The 22,792-nt window shown below is 34.6% G+C and overlaps 2 protein-coding genes across 5 annotated transcripts in view; one reads left to right on the top strand and one right to left on the bottom strand.

Moving 5' to 3' along the window:
* The window catches only part of MTTP (microsomal triglyceride transfer protein), a 68,511-nt gene extending 62,855 nt beyond the window's left edge, over positions 1–5,656 (bottom strand). The window contains exon 1 of one of the 3 annotated variants that reach the window (XM_017852355.1): positions 5,496–5,656. The gene's annotated coding sequence lies outside the window, so the exon portion shown is untranslated. The remainder of the gene's footprint in view (positions 1–5,495) is intronic. The other 2 variants (XM_017852356.1, XM_017852357.1) reach the window with 2 other exon arrangements.
* A 23-nt stretch (positions 5,657–5,679) lies between these two features.
* Positions 5,680–21,996, top strand: TRMT10A (tRNA methyltransferase 10A). 2 transcript variants are annotated; one of them, XM_017852352.1, is made up of 8 exons: positions 5,680–5,823; positions 10,064–10,271; positions 11,220–11,382; positions 12,009–12,080; positions 13,193–13,267; positions 15,694–15,843; positions 18,589–18,694; positions 20,224–21,996. In XM_017852352.1, the coding sequence occupies exons 2-8, from the start codon at positions 10,087–10,089 to the stop codon at positions 20,490–20,492; spliced, it is 1,020 nt and encodes a 339-aa protein (XP_017707841.1). In that variant the 5' UTR covers positions 5,680–5,823; positions 10,064–10,086; the 3' UTR covers positions 20,493–21,996. The 2 variants fall into 2 exon arrangements, with proteins under 2 accessions (XP_017707841.1, XP_017707843.1); XM_017852354.1 differs by lacking the exon at positions 5,680–5,823 and adding an exon at positions 5,838–6,178.
* The last annotated feature ends 796 nt before the right edge of the window (positions 21,997–22,792 follow it).

Below are 22,792 nucleotides of genomic sequence, written 5' to 3'. Positions count from 1 at the left end.
GCATAAAGTGCACAAAATAACATTAAAATGTTACCACAAAGACCTTTGTGGTATAGTGAAAATTTGGATACCAAAATGTTTAAGTACAAAAATTAGTTCAATAAATTATGGTGTATCAATTCAGCAGAATTCCACTAAGCCATTTTAAAATAATACTATATAAGCATATATTTTGTATAATATGGTATATGTAAATATGCAAACATGTAAATATGGTATATTTACCATATCTTAGTAAGTAAACAGTCTGTTAAACAGCAGATGTAGATATGGTTTGAGATTTCTTGTTTAAACAATATACCTACATGTTAGCACAGAAAAGGATTAGAACAATATTCACTGAGCACCTTAATAATTATTATCTCTGAGAGATGGAATATAGTTTGTGTTTGCATTTTTTTTTTTGCTGTTATATTTCCTCACATTCTATAATGTATATGTTACTTTAAAATATGTTTTATTGTTTATAACAGTTTAGATTTACAGAAAAATTGCTAAAATAATACAAAGATTTCCCATACAGCCTGCACAGTTATTTCTACTGTTAATATCTTACATTAGTGTAGTTGATTTGTTATTATTAATAAACCAATATTAATATATTATTAACTAAAATTCATACTTTATTAGATTACCTTTGTTTTTACCTAATTCTTTTTTTCTGTTCCATCCAGGGTACATCACATTTAGTTCTCATGTATCTTTAGGCTCCTCTTGGCTGTAATAGCTCTGAGGAGAACTGGGCAGATATTTTGTAAGATACTCCTCTAGTGAATTTTTGTGATATTTTTCTCATGATTTGACTAAAGTTGTAAGTTTGGAGGAGGAAGACCACAGAGGTAAAGTGCCATTTTCTTGATACCACATTACATCAGAGGTACATAATATCAACATGATTTATCTCTATTTACATTGACTTTGATCATCTGGCTGAGCAGTGTTGTCAGATTTCTCCATTGTAAAGTGAATTCTTTTTCTCCCTTTTTTTCATACTGAGCTCTTTGTAAGGAAGTGTTATGTACATCCCACACTTACGGGGTTGGGAGTTATGTTCCTCCTCCTTGAGGGTGGAGTAGCTACATAAATTATTTGAATTCCTCTGCATGGGAAATTTGTCTTTAATTTCCCATTGATTTATTTAATCACTTTATCAATAAGGACTTGTGGATATTTAATTTATACTTTAGGTTATAGTCAAATCCTTCTTTGTTGCTACAATTGTTCTATCTTTAGCCACTGGGAGTTCCTTCAGTTGGCCCCGTGTTCCTTTGACATACCCATAAATGTGTTTTGCTTGGGTTCTGATTCTGGTTTTGGTTTTTAGCATCTCCTTATTATCTGGCACTGCAAGATGCTCCCAGCTCATCTTGTACATTTTTACTCCAGTCTTAGAATCAGTCACTTCTCCAAGAATCCCTGGTTTCCTTTATTGAAGAACTGTACTAGAAACCAAGATCTGGACACCAAGAGTGGCTCCTTTTTACAGCATCAAGTCTTTCAATCTATGAATACATCTCTCTCCATTTATTTAGATCTTCTTTGACTTTTTTCATCAGTTTCGCAACTTCTTCATGTAGATTCTGTTCAAATTTTGTTAGATTTATACCTATTTCATTTTGGAGGGGTTGTTGCTTTTTAATTTCAAGTTCCATTTCTGCCCTGCTGCTGTACAGGAAGGCAATTGACTTCTGCATGTTAACCTTACATCACAAGGCCTTACTATAATTGCTTATTAGTTTAGTGAAGGTCTTTTTTAGTACATTTTTGGGGATTTTCTAGATAGATATTAATGTCATCTATAAATGGTTTTATTTCTCCCTTTTATTTTATTTTTAAATCTTATTGCACTGGTTAGAACTTCCAGTATAATGGTGAATATATGGGTGTACTTTCTATATTTCTTATTTTCTGAGTTCTGTTATTCATCTTCAAATATTCATTTTGAATAGTTTTCATTTTATGTTGTTCTTCAATATTTTCTATTATTTAAAATTTGCTGTTTTGAAATATTGTATTATAGTTTTCATCTACCTTTTTTTTTTTTTTTTTTTGCTTCATATTCTCTTTTCTATTATAGCAACTTTAAATGAAATTTGACCACGATCCTTTTCTGTGGTTCATTTTAGGCTAATTAAGTTATGCTGTATTTTAAGAGGGAGGATTGATTGGGTAGAAGAGCTTTTCCAGTTTCATGGCTCTAGAGGTACCTTTTCTAGCATTTCATAAAATGATACACGTGTCTTTATATTTTCTGAGATCTGTCTCCTCTCTATTCTCCCACTTTTATCTGCATCTGCTTTTTTCTTGGCCGCTATTGTCTCTGTTCTGTTCAATTTGGATTCAACTTTCAGCAGTTTCTCCTTCGTGTTGGGCTACGTTCAAGAATGAAGATCCAGTTTGTTGGTTTCGAGACTTCACAGGCCTCACGTCCCTCCAGCAGCTTCAGACCCTCCTGCTCATGCCTTCACACTTAGCTGAGCTTAGAGTCAGATGAACAACCTGCCAGTTTTGCCGCCGACCTCACATTGGTTTCCTCTTGTTTTTTAGTGATTATTTGTTTGGCAGTTTTGGGGCCTTCCCATTCTGAGGGTTTTCAGACGATCTGTTGTTTTACCACCACTCCCTCCTACACAGTTGCCGATATTAAGTTGGGTTTGCTCCTTCCTGTTCATATTTTGAGGTTTGTAGGGATTCCTTTTCACCTAGTTATGTTATAGCTATCTTCTGGGATTGTTATTGTCTATCCTAGATGCTTTACCTGTTTTTATGAGGAGATTCAGGAGGTTCACAGACTACACTGCCTCTCTAATCATCTTCCCAGAGTCTTCAATATTCATGTATTACTTGGGAGGATACGAGTAATATGTATGTATATGTAAATGTACAAATACATTTTAAACTTTTTTTCTGTATTTTTGGAGTCAGTCGAAATGCAAGTTGAAATGATTATAGATGAGTGGTCGATTCTTCCTTTTAGCTACCTTTCAAGTCATGTTTAAAAATGGGTTTCTTTTTGGCTTTCCTAGACTGAAATTAAAGTACTCACAAGTGTTATTCTATTTCCACATCTTCTCACTCCCAACTTGCTGAAGAGTATCCTAAGACTTAAAATCAGAATTAAGCTTAAAATAATGAAATTTGTAATGATTGCCCAATATTTTGAAATCAAAGTTATGGAGGGGTTCATAATCATAGTTATTACTGTATTTTTATGTTCTAAAGTTCCAGTTCTATCTGTGGCCTCCTTCTTATTCTGCAAACTAGGGTCCAGTTTAACAAAGTGGTTGTCAATTGTCTGAATATGGCCCACAGACATATTTTATTTAGTCTGCTCAGTATTTTAAAACAAACTACATAACTGCCAACACTTTAAAACCAGATTTCATATTTACGGCTGTTCTTTTAAAAATGATGCAATTAGGCTCATATTCTGGTGCATTAGGCTCATATTCTCTCTTGGAACTTGTACCCTGATTAAAGAGGAAATGCACTCTCAGTTTTGTAATACTTTGCTTCCAGACGCTTCTCTCATTTGCTACCTTCCAGTCCCCGTAGATAGTATGCATTTGTAACCCACGGAGTATTATCTCTTTGAGTTCAACCTCTTATATTGGCTTAAACTACAAGTATGTGTTCATTCTTTTAAAAATCTGTTGCTACTCAGATGTCCTGCAGACTCCCCAGAATCTACTATTTTAAAACAAAACTATTTTTTCAAAACCTATTTTTCTTCCAGTATTCCCTAAATGACCCCGGTAATGTTACTGCATTGCTACAGTTGTCCAAGTTAGAGAAGCCCTTAGGGTTTTTATCTCCTCCTTTTTCCTCATTCTATCCACAGCTCTTCAGTCATGTGCAAAACTATGACACGTTTTTTTGCTTTTACTGTTCCCAAATCTTAAACTTCTTTACTTTTCTGACACCTGTACAACTCCTACTTACTTTCCAAGATGAAACAAAATTATTTAATCTCCAAAACTATGTCCTCTGCCTCAAGGAGCATTTAGTTGCTTCTTTCAAAGTACAAGCATCTCAAGTAAATGTTGTATTTATTTACTGCTGGCTCCCCTATTAGATTAAGGATTCCTTACTTAAGGACAGAGAGAATGACTTAGTCATTTCTGTATCACCAGTACTAACACAAAAAGTATAGAACTCGATACATGTGTCAAATAAATACATAAATTTTACAAATCAATGAAAATATTGTTTCATATGATTTCACCTTCTTAAACTTTCTACGTTTCAATTTTTTGTTAAATTGACTTTTTTGCTGGTGCTTTTTTGGTGCTTACTTTGGATTAATACTAGAATCATTTTAAATTTTGCACCAAGTGACTACAAAGTTAAATGTCTATGTCAAAAGAAAATTTATTGACTTCGTTATTAGAATATGGTTTTTTTGTTGTTCTTTTTTGTTTGTTTTTGCTTTAAAACTTTGCTTAAAATATCTAAGGATGCCAGGTAATAACTCTGAAAAAAATGTATAATTATTTATAAAACAGATCCCATAGGAGCAACTGAACAGCTGTGGAAAGATTTGGCACATTACTTTGCCAGCCTGAATTTAATGACCTACATGTGAAGGGCTACATATCCAATTACTAATCCTCCCTCAGCTACTCTTTGCCCTGATATGGAGGCAGCTGAAAAAAGATGCCCTACTAACAGATCAGAAGTGGATCCAGATTTTTTTGCTAGTGCTTAGTTAACAAAGATCTTTTAGGTTTGAGATGAGGAAGAAACATAGAGGGACTCACAACAGTGTTATAGCTGACATAGTGTTTCAAGTAAAATTTAAGCGCTTATGGCAAGACTGACTTTAGTTTTGTAACTAGAAGTCAAAGAAATTTTGGCTCTTTTAGAGAAACTCAAATTCTGGATTTAATTTTCTATTCATTGAAGCCTTTAAACATGTTCAAATACCTTCAAGCATCAAGGATAATTTACTTCAAAATTATTTCTATATGAGAAGCCAGTCTTCTATTCAAAGATGCAAACCTCATTCTTATCTTCAAATTCTGCAATAATCACCTATTAGAAGTAGAGGGGAAAAAACTAAATAGAAAACGACAATCTATGGGATTGTGTTTCATTTCTCTCTCAGTTGACATGGTCTATATATAGCAAAAAGATTATATAAGGTCAAGTATTATAAACAATGAAATGTCATCTGATGTTCTGCAAAACAGCATAGGAAAAATAGCTCAAGGAATGAACAAGGAGTAAAGCTATGGCTGTTTTATTTCAGCCATAAAAAAGCCTTACAGATTCTAAATTTAAATGCATTCTACTGTGAATCTGACTCACTTTTCGAATTTAATTTTCCACTTGAGCTATGTAAAATCATGTGATATGGTAATTTTCTGTATAAATTAAAAATAATATAGGCATGAGATGCGTTTCATTTTGAACACAGACAAATTACGAGCCTTTCTTCGTTGTTTTGCATTTTTAACAGTGAGACTATCTTAATTCCTCCATCCAATACTCACAAGAATATATGAATGAATAAATACTCGTCTGCAGGTACACACTTACTTCTTGAACGTGAAAAAACAGACATCACTGTTAACTACCTCCCACTCCCAAAACCCTAACTCCACAACCCGCCCCGCATAAACCCCTCCCCTGTCTCCCATTGCGGGTTGGAAATTGGCGCAGTTCGATGACGTGGACGCAACCGCCGTAGCCTCCACTGTGTAACTACCGCCCCTGCCTCTGGGAATTGAAGTTTCTGCGGAAGGAAGCGTGAGCGGTAACCAGGCCAACCTAGAAAGGCTTTCTTTCTGAGATTTCACTTCCTATCAACTCCTCAGCTCGGTAAGTGTCCTGCACTGGCTGGCGCTCCCCCGCACTATGATATTGTTTGGGCGCAAAGGGGCGCGTGCCATGCAGCCCCCGACTAGCAACAAGGGCTTCCGGGATAGAGGGGAGCGGTGGTGTGGAAGTGGTTGCCTGCGGCGCTGTTGCTGAAGGAAATGACGTCGTTGATAGGCGCCTCCCGCGGCCTACCCAGCTGCTCCTTGGTTCGCCAGCGGCAGCTTAATCCCGCCTCTGAAACGCGTACGCTGGCTGGAAGCGTAGAAGGGAGAGTGGGCGAGGCTCCGCCCCTGTGGTGGTGTGCTTTTCGTTGGCGTGTGTTTTGGGGTTGCCATCGGCCAGTAGTATGTTAAAAGTGAGTTTGCAAAGAATGAGAGGGAAATCTGTACTCTAAAGGGCCGGAAAGCGTGTTATGACCCTGTCACTTCGTGGCTAGAGACCGTGGGCTTTACCTCTTTAAAGCTGCCTTACCTCATTTTTCCTGCAAAGGGCTGACGTGACTGAACGCTCTTAAATGTAGAGAGCCCGAGGGGAAATTGCTGCAGGCGCTGTGAGCTGAGGACAGTTTTAAAAAGATCGAAGTGTTACTTGATTTCACTGAACTACTTTAAATTTTGGAAGTTTTTCTGGCGATATAAAGAGGATGGCAACACATTACTTGTCACTTTCTGAAAGAATCTCCTCTGCCCCTTGCATTCCCAACCCTCTGCTCAAAAGGCTTGACAACTGAAGTGAACAAAGGGCTTTTCGCTGCTCCACGTTTAGCCAGCATGTCTTTAAAAAGGGCATTCCTGACCAGGCGCCGTGACTCACGCCTGTAATCCCCGCACTTTGGGAGGGTAAGGCATGTGGATCACCTGAGGTCAGGAGTTCGGGACCAGCCTGAACAACGTGGTGAAACCCCGTCTCTACTAAAAATACAAAATTAGCCGGCCGTGGTGGCGCATGCCAGTAATCCCAGCCAAGGAATCTGAGGCAGGAGAACTGCTTGAACCAGGAAGGCGGAGGTTGCAATAAGCCGAGATTTCGCCGCTGCACTCCAGCCTGGGCGACCTAGTGAGACTCCGTCTCAAAAAAAAAAAAAAAAAAAAAAAAAAAAAAAAAAAAAATTCCTTCGCTATCGCTGTCAAGTCATTAATTCTAATCTGCATTATTCCCACATTCGTTGAGATTTTTCTGAAAGGGAGACTGTCATAAATTACGACGAATATTTATTTTATCCCAATCCATAAATTAATGCAGTTTTTAAAAACTTTTTATTTCTTTTGGTGCTCATTGATTTAAGATGTATCCTCCTTGCCTTAAGCTGTGCTAAGATGTGTAAATACAATGTGAGATAGTTTGTAAGTCCACCTGATAACGTATATCTGCAAATGAACCCTACAGATTTTTAAAGTTTTATGCAAAAGTAAAATTTCACACACACACACACACACATAGGAGGCAGAGTCTTGCTCTGTCGCCCTAGCTGGAGTGCAGTGATGTCATCTTGGCTCACTGAAACCTCTGCCTCCCAAGTTCAAGGGATTCTTCTGCCTCAGCCTCCCGAGTAGCTGGGATTTCAGGCGTCCACCACCACGCCTGGCTAATTTTTGTATTTTTAGTAGAGACGAGATTTCGCCATGTTGGTCTCGAACTCCTGACCTCAGGTGGTCCGCCCACCTCGGCCTCCCAAAGTGTTGGGATTACACGCATGAGCCACCGCGCCCGACCTCACACAAATATTTTTATAGTTACTGTAAAATACGTTCTTGAACATTTGTTGAACTTGGTTGAATGAATGAAAATGTACTGTGAGCATCACTGCATGTGAAAAAGGAATGAAAAACTGCCACAGAATTTTATAAATTATTGCCCAAACTAAAGCGATTAGAAAGCAAGTATACCTAATAAAATGCTATGTTTTGCTTAACATGTAATCTGAACACGCTAGTACATAGTGCAGTGTAGATATACATTATACTTATTGTATAATGTAGACAGTGCGAGTTGGTAGATATCTTTGTAAAGTATACTATAAGGAGTAATTTATAAGATATCAAGCTGGCATCATTTTTGTTGCATTTGCCTCAGTGCACCTGGCTTGTTTAAAGCCTAAAAACTTCACTTAGTACAGTGTGTTTTCTTAATTAGGAATAGTTTTTAAAAAGATGATGGTGATGATGATGGTGATGATGAAGATGAAGATGTTGACCAGCTCATGACCTTTCCTTGTATTTGAGAGACTGAAACATTACTATACTATGACAGGTCAAATTAAATTTAACTGAAGACTTCTTGGATAGGAAAAGCAAATGCTCCCCCTGGTGTACATAAGCTGTAAAACATTAATTGCTTTTTAAAAAGTCTTCACTTAGGCCGGGCCTGGTGGTTTATGTCTGTAATCCCAGCACTTCAGGAGGCCAAGGTGGGCGGATCACGAGGTCAGGAGTTCGAGACCAGCCTGACCAACGTGGTGAAACCCCTTCTGTACTAAAAATACAAAAATTAGCCAAGCATGGTGGCGCGCGCCTGGAATGCCAGCTACTCAGAAGGCTGAGGCGGTGGAATCGCCTGAACCTGGGAGGCAGAAGTTGCAGTGAGCCGAGATAGGGCCACTGCACTCCAGCCTGGATGACAGAGCGAGACTCTGTCTCAAAAAAAAAAAAAAAAAATCTTCACATAGAGCTAATCAACATGTGCAGTTTTTGAATAAAATAGAGAACTGAAAATAATGCCACAGATAAACAGATAAAATAATGCTCTCTTGGAATATTATTATTTCATGAAGAGAGCAGTTTGTTTTCTGTGAATTTTAATTGTGCTTTTCAGTTTCTTCCACCCGGTATTATTTTGGATACCTGCATTGCTGAATTTTATTTAATGTATTGTGTATTGAAAGAAAGGAAAATAAAAGTGATCCAGGGAATCGTATATATATTTTAAATTTTTTTTTTCCATGTAGTCTTTTTAGGCTTATTCAGTTTCCCCACCTCCAGTTTCTTAAAGTGAGTGCTTACCTTACTTTCTAGCTTTAAAAAAAAAAAAAAAAAAAAAAAGTGCATTCAAGGCTATATGTTTATCTCTAATTACCTTTTTTTCCTTTATCTCTCTCATTCTGTTGTCCAAGTCCTTACTGCTCCTCCATATTGTTTTTCTGTTCTATTTTTATCTGCATCCTGAGTCAGATTGTCAGGATGTCTTCTAAGTCATCAGTTACTTCTTGGGACTTCAGGTAATCTGGAGTTTGTCTCTTCTATTGAACTTTTTATGTCTTCATTTCCTAGTTTTCAAATTGTTCTTTTCTCAGATTCTTGTTTTGCTTTTTAGTAAAGCCTGCTTTTATATCACAATTTTCTGTTTTGTTCTTATAGTTATTATTGCCTTATGACCTCTCTGAAATGTTTCAGCCAAATTTATTTTAAAGTCATTTTCAAATTGCCCTATTTTTAATTTGTATCAAGTGAATTTATTTCCTGGTTATTGATTTCAGTCTTAAAAATCAGTTCTGTCTTTTCATAGTTTCCCTCATTCTACAGCATTAAAGAAGACTATAGAAAAGATGCTTTTCGTCTCTTTTAAAATTTTTTGTTTTATTAAAACATTTTCATTACATAACTTTAGAAAATGTAGAAAACCGTGGGTAAGAATTAAACTTGTGTGTGTGTATACCTTTTTAAAAAAGTTGGTCGTAACGTATATATTGTTTTATTTGGTTTTATTTAACGTATAACCGTTTCCCCTTACTAAATAATTTTGGATATATACTTTTTACTGGCTGCTTAGTATTCCTTGCCCATGTTATAGATTAACCATAATTGTTTAGTTTCCTTTCACTGACATTCAGGAGGTTTCTAACTTTTCACTATTTTTTAACACTGCATTCATTGCACGTACTCTTGTGCACATTTTTGTGTGCATTTCTGATTTATTTACAGAAATTTAAGGCAATAAATTACTGGGTCAAAGGGTGTCTAAATAGAGATTTTAAAGCTCTTAAAACATATGTATGTCTTGCCTTCGGAAAAATTGTACCATGACCACCAATAGTATATGAAACACCCCATTTCTTTAGACCTTTGCTAGCATTGCTGATGAATGATATTTAATTTATATTAAATGGTATTTAAATGATAGTTACCAATAAATGACATTTATTTGTCTAAAGTTTTATTTCTATTTATTGTATGGTTTAACTTTAATCATATTGATTGAGTTTTTTAACTTTTTGTGCTTGTAAATTATCTGTTCATGTCAAAAGTTGTTTTTCAGAGGCACCAAATAATGTCATCTGAAATGTTGCCAGCATTTATTGAAAATTCTAATGTTGACAAAAAGCAAGGCATAAATGAACATCAAGAGGAAAGCCAGAAGCCAAGATTAGGTGAAGGGTGTGAACCAATATCTAAACGACAAATGAAAAAACTAATAAAACAGAAACAATGGGAAGAGCAACGGGAACTCCGCAAGTATGTGTTTCAAATGTATATGCTCTCTTCCTATTTAGAAATATGGAATGTTAGACCTTGCATAGCCCTTTGGCATATTAAATGTAATTTTGTTACTTAAAATTCATTTATAGTTTTAGACAAAAGCGGAAAGAAAAACGCAAGAGAAAAAAAATTGAAACTAAAAGTGTATATTGTTAGCTAACACTGTCAACTGGCTGTTAAGACTATTTTTTAACATTATTATTGGGGTATCTTTTAGCACTGTTGATGATCTTGCACTCAACACTTTTTCTCATGCAGAACCTTATTATGAGTAGCAGCACAATTTTTGAAACAACTGACTTAGATAAGGGATGTAATTAGTGTCCATGTGCTAGTTATGGAATAAAAACAGCCAACTCAGAAAGATCAAGTTTTGGCCTAACATTGATTTTGCCACAAGAACCATTGCAGGTTTTGGTGAAAACAGTCAGTCTAAAATTTGTTACTATGATAAATGCCAAAGTTTGTGGAGAGAAAATAAACTATAGTTGGTATAAATTAGAGCAAAAGTATGTAATTTTTTTAATGAACAATTTTATTTTGCTTTTTTCTATACCTTATAAATGTGGCTTAAAAATCATCTAGGTGAATTATGAAAGTGAAATTCAATCCAACTCAAACTCAGTATTTAGAGGGTTTTCTTAGGGATAATATGATACCAATAACAAATGAAGCTATTCTGGTGGTATAGTTAGGATTTAGACAGAAAGCTTTAGATCATTTTTGGAAGCTCATTTCCTTCCTATCTGAAGCTTTTAGATGTACTGTATAAAACTGCTAATACTTGACCATTTTTGAATAGTCACAGAAGTGACAATTTCATATGGCTTAACCTGATGATTTTTAGAAGTTATTGTTTATATAGAAGAGTTGTGAATAACTGAATACACAATAACAAAATGTTATTTCAATTACTAATTTTAGACAAAAGCGGAAAGAAAAACGCAAGAGGAAAAAATTGGAGCGACAATGTCAAATGGAATCAAACTCAGATGGAAATGACAGAAAACGTGTTCGAAGAGATGTTGTTCATAGCACCCTTCGCCTTATTATTGACTGTAGTTTTGATGACTTGATGGTATTAAAGGTATCATGAATCATTGTCAGAAAAATCTTGTATATGAATTAGATCGAATCATTTTTGTTTTAATATGTAATATCCCTTTTATATAAATTTGTGTATTGAAATGAATCTTAAGTTTTTCAAAATTTCTTTCCCCTAAGTTAAATTAGCTAGCAAATTGCATTGATATAATAAATATGTATATTTATATGTGTGTGTGTCAGTATATGTACAGACAGGAAAGAGAGACAAACACACACTTCACAGTCTAGATGACAGAACTGAATTAACCACTTATTAATCATAAAGATCTGCGGGGTTTTACCAGTGTTGTTGGTAAAACATGAAAATAGTAATATGGCTCTGAAAGTCTTTTGTTGTTGTTGTCTTTTAAGACAGTAACTGTTTTCATGAACTAACATTTTAAATAAATACAAAATACGTAATAATGGGTCACTTACAGAGCATTAACTTATAGTAATTTTGTTAATGTAAGGAAATCAAATAACATTTATCAGAATGCATTTGTATTTAAGAAGAAAAATTGTATGTATATAGTCATCCCTTCTGCCTATTCCGTTCCTTTAAGATCATGGAATGGCCATAGACAATTTTAATAACTTTGCTTTAAAAATTGAACTCTGTAATAGGACATTAAGAAACTTCATAAGCAGATTCAACGATGTTACGCAGAAAATCGACGGGCACTGCATCCTGTGCAGGTATGTCTGAAGATTAATTTAAAGCAGACTCTAGTTTTCTTTTATATCTTTTGTGGCAAAAGACATAGATGATTCCTATAGTCTTTGCAGGAGTCTTACAGATAATCTTTTTTAATGCCATTTGAAAATGTTTTCTGTTTTGACAAAATAAAGCAAAATATTTTAAACACCTTTTAATATGTTATCTTAGACACACTCTTTCCAGTAATCATCAGTCTTATACAAATTGGCCTTTTCATTGCCTGTAGTTGAATATCTTCTTTATGGGACGTACATATATTTTTATACCAGTTTCTCAGTTTACAATTACTTCCAGTGTGGGAGAGAGATTGGACAGAGAGGCAGAAGCTGTGGCTGCCACCGCTTGATATATGCTGTGGTATCTATTGTATAGGTTTTGTCTACTTAAAGGTTTTTAGTTTTCTTTTGAGTCACTGAGAGTTTTGTCAAGTCTTTTTTAAGCTGAGATGAGGGAGTGATTTGGGAGACTGTTTGGCTACTGTTAAGAATAACATCTTTCTGTTGGAATTCTAAGTGAGCTAAAAATTAATACTGGCTCACTGATGTTAAGAACCAGGAACTGTTAATATATTTTGGTTAGATATTTTGTTTTTACCAAGTAATAGTAATTTTAAATTTTGTATTTTGTACTTTTGTTTTATAGTTTCATGATAGTCCTTTTATCCCCATTTTTATCTGTAGTAGACCCCTTCTTACCCATGATTCAAACTTAAATAAGTATCAGGGTTTAGAATCGAAGAAAAATTATCAAGACTTTGTATTGTTTAAAAAAAAAAGAGGAGTGGGAACTTGACATGGAAGCAGGGAATTTGCAGACAAGTGATGATTAAGGTACAGGCATGTTATAACTACTTGGGATGAAAATGTAAATGGGATACTGCAGCTACTGGGTTATGAAACATGCACACGAAACATACTATTTCTGCCACAGTTTATTGTATGTTCAAAGCATGTCACAAATTTTTTTTTCTAGATAAGTTAGAATATATTTTGTGTTTCATTGATCATCAGATGAGTAGATGAGAGAAATAAAACATTAGACTTAAATGGTCATTTGTTCTCTCTTTCTATACCTACAAATCTTTTATCAGTTTTACTTGACAAGCCATGGAGGCCAGCTGAAAAAGAACATGGATGAAAATGACAAAGGATGGGTCAACTGGAAGGTAATTAAAACAGATAAACTCTCACATAATTCCGAGTATTTTTATGTTTCTGAAGGTCTACATTTTGTACCTAAATTCTATATAATGCTACTTAATACAACAATCTCCAGATGTAATCTCTGAACCGAAGTCTAAGATTACAAATCAGAGATGCTGAAGAAGGGAGTGAGATATCTGGTAGCTTGTATTTGTTCTCATTAAATCTTACCTATTTTATGGTCAACTTTTAAAACATATTTTTAAAAAGAAATAATTTTAAGGGCCTTTATATCATTTCTCCCTGGCATACTAGCTATACATTATATGTTACCTATAAAAATGAAGTCGCTCTAAATTTTGGAAGTGTGCCTGCATTCTGTTTCTTCTTACCCTGTGCTGGCCACTAACTGCATGTGGCTATTGAACTTGAAATGTGACAGTCTGAATTGTGAATTGAGATGTGCTATGAATGTGAAATACATACAGGATTTCAAAGACTCAGTAGCACAGAAGAGAGAGGAAGAATGTGAATATCTCCTAGATAATTTTAAAAATATTTATTATATGTTAAAATGATAAAATTTTGGGTATACTGTGTTAATAAAATAAATTGTTAAAATTAATTTCAACTATTTTCATTTTTAAAAAATGCAGATGCTAGAATATTTAAAATTGCGTATGTGGCCTCACAATTTTTTCTATTGGACCAAATTGTTCTCAGTCATTGGTAAAGGTGACTAAATAGATTGGAATTGGTACCAGTCCCTGAGGAACTTGATCCTTTTTAGAGAAGTACTGAATTGTCCCTATACCATTTTTCTTTCTCAAAGTCAGTTCTCTCAGTGACACATTTTCCCTTTCACACTCACTAATTCCATAACGAGGGTATTTATTTTATTAATAGCCTATGATATGAAACATTTTCAAAGGCTTTTAAGTTTTTAAGTATAATATATTTATCAAATCCTACATTTGTACCTGTTTTTCCAAGAAGTAGTGTAATAAATTAAAAGAGGCATGTTTTTAGTTATTTTGCAACTTGTTAAATTTATCATTTATACCATCAGCTTTCCAGAGAGATTTGAGATTCATTGGTCTGTAATTAATCAGGTTCCTCTTGGGGCCTTTATTAAATTTATAATATAACATTTTCCAGAAAAGTGGCTATTTATTAATTATACATTTTAGTAGAGAGTTCTTTTGCTTCATTCTTGGTTTCATTAAAAATTATGGATAAATGTCATCTGAGCCTGGTGATACATCTTTTATGCAATCAGTGTGGCTTACAAAATCATGACTGCCAGCTGTTGTTCAATTTTGTACCTGTGACCTGACAATTTTGGTGAAGAAGTTTTCAAACGTGTATCTCTTTGTAGAAACAGATACATGGAATTAATTAAATCTATAAGCTGTTTTCCTTTTTTTTTTTGAGACGGAGTCTCACTCTGTCGCCAGGGCTGGAGTGCAGTGGCCGGATCTCAGCTCACTGCAAGCTCCGCCTCCCGGGTTCACGCCATTCTCCTGCCTCAGCCTCCCGAGTAGCTGGGACTACAGGCGCCCGCTACCTCGCCTGGCTAGTTTTTTGTATTTTTTAGTAGAGACGGGGTTTCACAGTGTTAGCCAGGATGGTCTCGATCTCCTGACCTCGTGATCCGCCCATCTCGGCCTCCCAAAGTCTCTTGCACTGTCACCCAGGCTGGAGTGCAATGGCAGGATCTCGGCTCACTGCAACCTCTGCCTCCTGGATTCAAACAATTCCCCAGCCTCAGCCTCCTGAGTAGCTGGGATTACAGGCACCCACCACCATGCCCAGCTAATTTTTATATTTTTAGTAGAGACAGAGTTTCACCATGTTGACCAGGCTGGTCTCAAACTCCTGACCTTGTGATCCACCTACCTCAGTCTTCCAAAGTGCTGGGATTACAGGCATGAGTCATCGCTCCTGGCCAGCTATTTCCCTTTCATGATTCATGTAGATGGAGAGGAAGTAATTGGAGAAGGCATTCTTTCGTCATAGAACAATGTAAGCAAATATGTGGCAGTAAAAACGCATTTGTTTTGTTGGAACCGGAAATAAAGTTGGCAAAGTAGGTTAGTGCTATATTCAGGAAAGAGTTTTAAATTAAGGAGTTTAGATTTTATCCCACAGAAAAGATAAAACATTAAAAGTAGTGTTTTAGAGCCTGCTATCAGTGTGTCGAAGTAGGTTGGAGGGGTCTGAGGCCAACAACGAGGAAATAAAATTAAGAGGCTATTTAAATGATCAAAATGTGAGATTATAAGAAATTGATGTTGTAAATTCAAAATAATGCATTGTAATTATATTCTTTCAAACTTTGTTTCATATGTTTTTGAATGGATTTGTTTTGGGAAAATAGAATAATCATTTTTAGCCAACTTTCATAAGGTCCTATTAATTAGTAATCTCTTTCCCCATTGTCTTAAAGGATATCCATATCAAACCAGAGCACTATAGTGAACTCATAAAAAAAGAAGACCTGATTTATCTTACATCAGATTCACCTAATATACTGAAGGAATTAGATGAATCAAAGGCCTATGTGATTGGAGGATTAGTAGATCACAACCATCACAAGGTACTATTACATTTTTATTTTTGCTTTTGTTTGTACTTAAAATTGATATATCACCATTTCCTGAAAGTAACAATAATACTAACAATAGCTGATGTTTATTGAGTGCCTACTATACGTCAGTCACCTTTTGAGCTAAGCAGAGTATTTCACATACATTAGCTTGCTTAATCTTTACTACAACCCAGTGTGATTCGTGCTATTGTTATCTACATTCCACAGGTAAGGAATTCACAGCACAGAGAAATCAACAGTCTAAAATCAACAGTAGTAGATGACAGAGCAGCTATTTGAAACCAGGCCGATTGTTCTGGAGTCCATCCACATGCTTAAATGCTATGCTTTATTGATAGAAGAATCTGCTGCTAATCAGTTGCTAAGCCCTTAAAACTTAACTAGTTTTTAAATATGTTATTTTCATGGGATGTTTTTTCTATTCTCTTTCATTTATACTTTTCTCTCTTCCCATCCATACCTTAATTTGGATGAAAAATTACAGAAAAGCACTTTCTAAAAGAAAATGTCATTTTGTACTTTGCCAGTTACATTGCAGCATGCAAAATTCTTCATATCTGCTCATCCAGTATGTTAGCTCTGTGGCTGTTGAGCACTTGAAATGTGTGCAGTATGACTGAAGAACTGAATTTTTAAAATTGTAATTAATTTAAATTTAAGTAGTCACACATGGCTACCAATTGGACAGTTGCAGCTCTATTGCATCATAGGGAATTTTATCAGAATGATCTTTAGCCTTTTTATTTTTTTCTTTGTGGAAAAATTCTATTCTGTTATTTATATAGAACCACATTCTTTCTCATGTTTATGTTTCTCTGAACTAAAACAATTTTATTTTCAAAAGCACCTGCTTCAATCTATTATTCCCCGCCCCCCCCCCACAAGTATACAAACCATCAGTTGAGAAATTGAGCTTTTCTTTCTCCTGTACTCTGTTTTTTGACCATTTCAGTTCTGGTTAGACATAGGCTTCAAAGATTTTAATTTTGAGAAGAGATGAAATTCATATTCTGTATTTTTTTAATTGACAGGGAAATATAAAACTTATAGTCAGTTATTTAAAATTTCTCAATTCAAGTTTTCATTTAACTTGTCTTTGCCATTTGTGCAATTTAATTTTTTTTTTTACATTTATGGGAAGAATGATGGTGATTCTATAGGAATTCAGTTTAAGTACAGTCGTATGTTACTTAACAATGGGAATATGTTCTGAGAATTACATCATTAAGCGATACCAATATTATAGAGTGTACTTACGGACGGTACTTACTAGATGGTATAGCCTACAACACATAGGCTGTATGGCATAGCCTATTGCTCCTAGACTACAAATCTATACAGAATGTTACTGTACTGAGTAGTGTAGACAACTGTAACATAATGGTCTTTGTGTTTCTAAACATATTTAAACATAGATGATATAAAAGATTTTAAAAATACAGATTATACGTGGTATACATGTATAGAGCACTTACCGTGAGCACTGCTTGCACAACTACACGTTGCTCTAGGTGAGTCAGTGAGTGGCAAATAAATGTGAAGACCTGGATATTACTGTACACTACTGTAGACTTTATAAATACTGTACACTTACTCTACACTAAATTTATTTAAAAATTTTTCTTCAATAATGAATTAACCTTAGCTTACTGTAACATTTTTACTTTATAAACTTAATTTTTTAAACTTTTGGACTCTTTTGTAATAACATTTAGCTTAAAGCATAAACACATTATACAGCTGTACAAAATATTTTCTTCATATATCCTTATTCCATAGGCCTCTTTCTAAATTTTTTAACTTTTAAAATTAAAAAAAAAATTTCCTCTTTATTTTTTAACTTTTAAACTTTTTTGTTAAAACTAAGACACAAACACACACATTAGCCTAGGCCTACATAGAGTCAGGATCATCAAAATCACTGTCTTCTACTTTTATATCTTGGTCCACTGAAAGGTCTTTAGGGGTAATGACATGCATGGAGCTGTGATAACAGTGCCTTCTTCTGGAATGCCTCCTGAAGGACCTGACTGAGGCTGTTTTATATGTAATTATTATTTTTTTTTAGGAGTAGGAGGAGTACACTCTAACGATAAAAAGTATAGTAAATACGTAACAGGTAACATAATTATTTATTATCATTGTCATGTATTATGTACTGTACATAATTGTATGTGCTGTACTTTTATGTGACTAGCAGAAGGTTTGTTTCTGCCAGCATGACCACAAACACACGAGTCATGCATTACAGTATGATGTTCCAACAGTTCCAAAGTCACTAGGTGACAGGAATGTTTTAGCTCCATTATAATCTCATGGGACTACCACTGTAAATGAAATCTGTCGTTGCCTAAGACTTCGTTATGCAGTACAGGACTGACTGTATTTTAAACTGAGATAAAGGCAGGGTAGAATGGGGAAAGGTTATTTGAATCAGGAGACATGTGAGCCAGATTTTTTTTGTGGTTCTGCTGCTGAGGAGCTTTGTAACTGGGCAGGAAGCATGTCTTTGGTTTCCTCATTTGTAACTTGAGGAGCTTAAAACAAATGCTCTGCACATTGACTATACTTATTTTCAAGAGAATGTTTCCAAATGAGCAGTAAAACACGCACATACCCACCATTCAGGTAATAGTCTCTGAACTATAAATCTTATCTAAAAATTATTTATACTGTTACAGAAACTTTAAATAATTTAATGTTCTTGTCGAAGTCATAGTGTCTTTGTTTTAGGGACTCACATATAAACAAGCATCAGATTATGGAATCAATCATGCACAGCTCCCGCTTGGAAATTTTGTGAAGATGAATAGTCGAAAAGTTTTGGCAGTTAATCATGGTAAGCTATAAGGGATAAACTGAAAATATACCTGAGCGAACATTGTGAGAAAGAATATTGCATTTAATATTTGAACAGGTAGAAAGTATTATACCTTCCTGGAGACAAAATTATAAAATGTAATCATTTATAATTTGTTTAAGTAACAGAATGCGTATTGGAAAATTTTGAAAATGTACAGAAGTGTTAAAAAATTAGCTATGTCTTACTACACAGAAATACTTGGTATTAACTTTTTGGTGTTGACTTCTAGTTCTTTTCTTATGTATATATATTATTATTTATTACATAATTGGATTTTTAGTATATTACGTACAATGTTATAAATCTGGGATATTTTCTCTCCTTTATGACTTTATTTTTTCATGTCATTGAATGATTGTTAATGGTAGCCAGGCACGGTAGCTCACGCCTGTAATCCTAGTCTTAGCACTTTGGGAGACCGAGACAGGCAGATTGCTTAAGCCCAGGAGTTCGAAAACAGCCTGGGCAACGTGAGGAAACTTCATCTCTATAAAAAATACAAAAATTAGCTGGGCGTGATGGTGGGTACTTGTAGTCCTAGCTATTCAGGAGGACAAGATGGGAGGATCACCTGAGCTCAGGAGGTGGAGGCTGCAGTGAGCCATGGTTGTGCCACTGCACTCCAATTTGGGTGACAGAGTGAGACCTTGTCTCAAATAAATTAATTAATTTAAAAACTTGTTGTTAATAGCTATGTAATAGTCCATCATTTGAATATACAATAATTTAACCATTCTGCTATGGTTGAATTGTGTTTTTTTCTTTTTGCTGTTGCAAATAACATATCCATTCTTGTACCTGTCTTTGACTTGACTTTGCTTCAAAAAAAATTTTAAGCCGAGTTTTTAGTCAATACACAACTACTTATTAAACTTCTTATACACTAAATACTTTCTATATAGCAGGTTCTAGAGAGTTATAAAAATGAAATTATTGATTCAACAAATGAATTGCCTCTAAAACCTTTGATACATAGTGGAAATTACTTTTTCCACAAAGTAATTCAGGTTTGCCCTTCAGCAGTATGCTGATGTGAGTACCCTGGAGACAATATTGATACTGTCTACTACAACCAATGGGAAAAGAAAAACAAAATAAAAAAAGCAGGCAAGGAGCTCCTAGCATGAGTGGCTCTTTACAGGAAACATGAAGAAAGTTAAATGAATGCTAACTAGGTTGTTAGCATGTAAAGGATAAAGACGTGAAGGGGCTAAAAAAGAGTAGGAGAGAAACTGAAAAGGTCTTTATTGATTATAATTGACATGGGATACTGGTAAATTTCTGAGTGCTTAAGAACTGAACTGAGAAAAAGCTAGATAAGAGGTAACAGGCTTGAGTACTTGGGGCAAATTGGGCTTGACAGACAATAGAAAGAAGAGATAAGAACAAAGTAGTTATTAGGACAAACTAGCACTCTTAACACAAAGATAATGTATTTTAAAAGACATTGTGCAGCATTGTGATGAACTTGGCTAAGAAATGTATGGAGTTTGTCTTTATTGCAGTGTTTGAGATTATTCTGGAATACCTGGAAACAAGAGACTGGCAAGAAGCATTTTTTACTATCTTGCCCCAACGGAAAGGAGCTGTTCCCACAGACAAAACCTGTGAAAGTGCTTCTCATGACAGTCAGTCTGTCAGGATGGAGGAGTGTGAATCGGACAGTGATTCCAGTGAGGAAGAATATAGCAGAAATGAACTAGATTCACCACGTGAAGAAAAGCAGGATAAGGAAAATCACACTGAATCTATAGTGAACTCTCTGCCACACTAATGTTACCTGGTTTCCTTTTAGTTTAAGGAAAAATTAGGAGAAAGCGAGGTGCTGTATAGAATATTGAAATTGGAAGAACATTTTATTTTCTGTTATTTCTGATGTGAATTTTAAAAACTGTTTTTTGGACCTAAATAATAATAAAAAAGCCCTTTAAACTTTGTAGGAAAATATTTTGATTTAGAATAAGAAGATTTAAATGTGTATTTTTTTTGTTTGTTTTTAAAGCCTCAAATAGTAGTTTCTAGATAATTTTACTTTATTAATATATTTTCATATTCTTTAGAATGTGCCTTCTGACCTTTCAGTTTTTGAATTTTACAGTCACATCAACATCTTTATGATCTATTGCCTATGTATCTGTGAGGGCATATATTCATAAATATACTGTCAATCTATCAGAATGTTGTGTATGGTAGGTTACCCTCTATTTGTAGCTTTTATGTTTAACTTAGTTACTTGAAAGAAATGTAGTAATTTTAGGAAGAAGTATCAGTTTGATAGACTTAGTTCATTTCTTTTGGACTGTGGAGCGCATATCTGTTCCTTCTTTGTGATGCCTTTTTATGGTTCTGGAGTAATTACTGAAGAGTTGAGAATCTCTTTAATGCATTTTCTTAATTCTTACAATGGTGATAAGTTACTTCAATTTTAAAATTGAATTTTGCAGACTAAATTATTTTGTAAGGCTGTTGCTATTGAAAGATCAATTTTGTCTTTACCTGCATTTAAAATGGAACAGCTTTTAGCAGCTGTGATTTTTTTTTCCATATATATTTTTAATTTGTTGGCTCTTAAGATGAATAAACTTTATATGTGCATCTGCCTCCTCTCCTATAAGAATATGCATACTAATGTATGTTTTTATAAATCAAATACACATGTGAAAATATGCATGTAAATATATTTACATCTGTCCTCATCATGTATGGTTCTCAGTATTAGTTGATGATAACATGATTGATTTGCCATATATCCGTATTACTTGAATAATACTGAAATACTTTATTATTCTGTAATACTGAATACTTATTGTATTACTTGAATGGTTGTGTTGAACACCCTAAGAACAATTTGAATTTTATTAAGTACAAAAATCCTTAACTAAACATTTGTATGGGAATGTTGGCAAAAAATAATAGTGTAAAAGGGAGCTGTTTTAGTTTCCTATCAGTAATTGTTTATGCAGTTAAATGTTTAAGGTAAAATGGTCTCTGTCACAGCTAAAAGATTTCAGTAGCCTTCATTGAGTTTGGGTAAAATGAGTTGCTGTTCTTTTGTCTTCTTTTAATATATAAAAGTTGTATTTTAAAAATGTGTAATAAACTATATATGTTACATACTAACATATATACACACACAGAAAGTTTATTGGATTTAGTACTGATATTTACTGTCTATTTTTGTTACTTTGTTCTTAGTAATCTATTATAGTTACCTATTTTAAGGTGAGGTCTATAGGCAAGATATGTAAGTAAAGACAAGCCCTACAATTTTAAAATAACAAAGCTTATGTCTTAAGTTGTATTTTTTCAAAGGTTCTTGTTTTTCTGAGTAAATGTGGTTTATTAGCATGAAATATTATGCCTTTTACTTAAATTATGTAATGTAAAATAGGGCACTGTTTAATTATGAAAGGTGAGGGAAAATCATTCCAAATAAAAGTTTAATTTTTATTAATTATAAAAAACCCTGTATCAGTTTCCTAGATGTGCTATAACAAATTACCAGAAAGTAGGTGGCTTTAAACAACAGAAATTTATTGTCTTAACAGTTCCAGAAACTAAATGTCTAGACTCACAATGTCCCAGTGCCATGCTTCCTCCGTAGGCCCTAGGAAAGAATACTTCCTAACCTCTTCCTGGCTTTTGGTGGTTGCCAGCAATCCCTGCTGTTCCTTACCCTATAGTGGCTTGACTCCAATCTCAGTTTTTGTTGTCAAGTGGTCTTCTACCCTGTCTTCTATGTTTGTATCCGTGTCCAAACTCTTTTTCTAGGGAGACCAGCATTGGATTAGACTTCACCATGATCAAATATGACCTCATCTTGACTACATCTGCAAAGATACTGTCTCCAAATTAAGGTCACATTTATAGGGTGCCATGTATTAGGATTTGACATATCTTTTGGGGGACACAATTCTACCCACTACAGGCCCATATCTTATCTAGAATGTTGGTGGCAAGAAGGCGAAAAGAAGGCAAAGATTACTACCTCTTTTGATATAACTAGTTTCTGAGGTATTTAAAATTTTGGTTTTAAAAATACTAAGCTTGTTGCTCATTTTAATGTATCCTTTT

The sequence above is a fragment of the Rhinopithecus bieti genome, unplaced genomic scaffold (genome assembly GCF_001698545.2).
Source record: "Rhinopithecus bieti isolate Rb0 unplaced genomic scaffold, ASM169854v2 scaffold_34317, whole genome shotgun sequence".
Lineage (NCBI taxonomy): Eukaryota > Metazoa > Chordata > Mammalia > Primates > Cercopithecidae > Rhinopithecus > Rhinopithecus bieti.
This window is presented reverse-complemented; position numbering and strand designations above follow the sequence as displayed.

What these genes read in the sequence shown, in the direction of transcription:
- TRMT10A (XM_017852352.1), top strand. Translation starts at nt 10,087, where the DNA reads ATGTCATCTGAAATGTTGCCAGCATTTATTGAAAATTCTAATGTTGAC. An exon ending in ATGACTTGATGGTATTAAAG is followed by an intron (nt 11,383 to 12,008) that starts GTATCATGAATC and finishes ACTCTGTAATAG; the next exon opens with GACATTAAGAAACTTCATAA. An exon ending in GGGCACTGCATCCTGTGCAG is followed by an intron (nt 12,081 to 13,192) that starts GTATGTCTGAAG and finishes ATCTTTTATCAG; the next exon opens with TTTTACTTGACAAGCCATGG.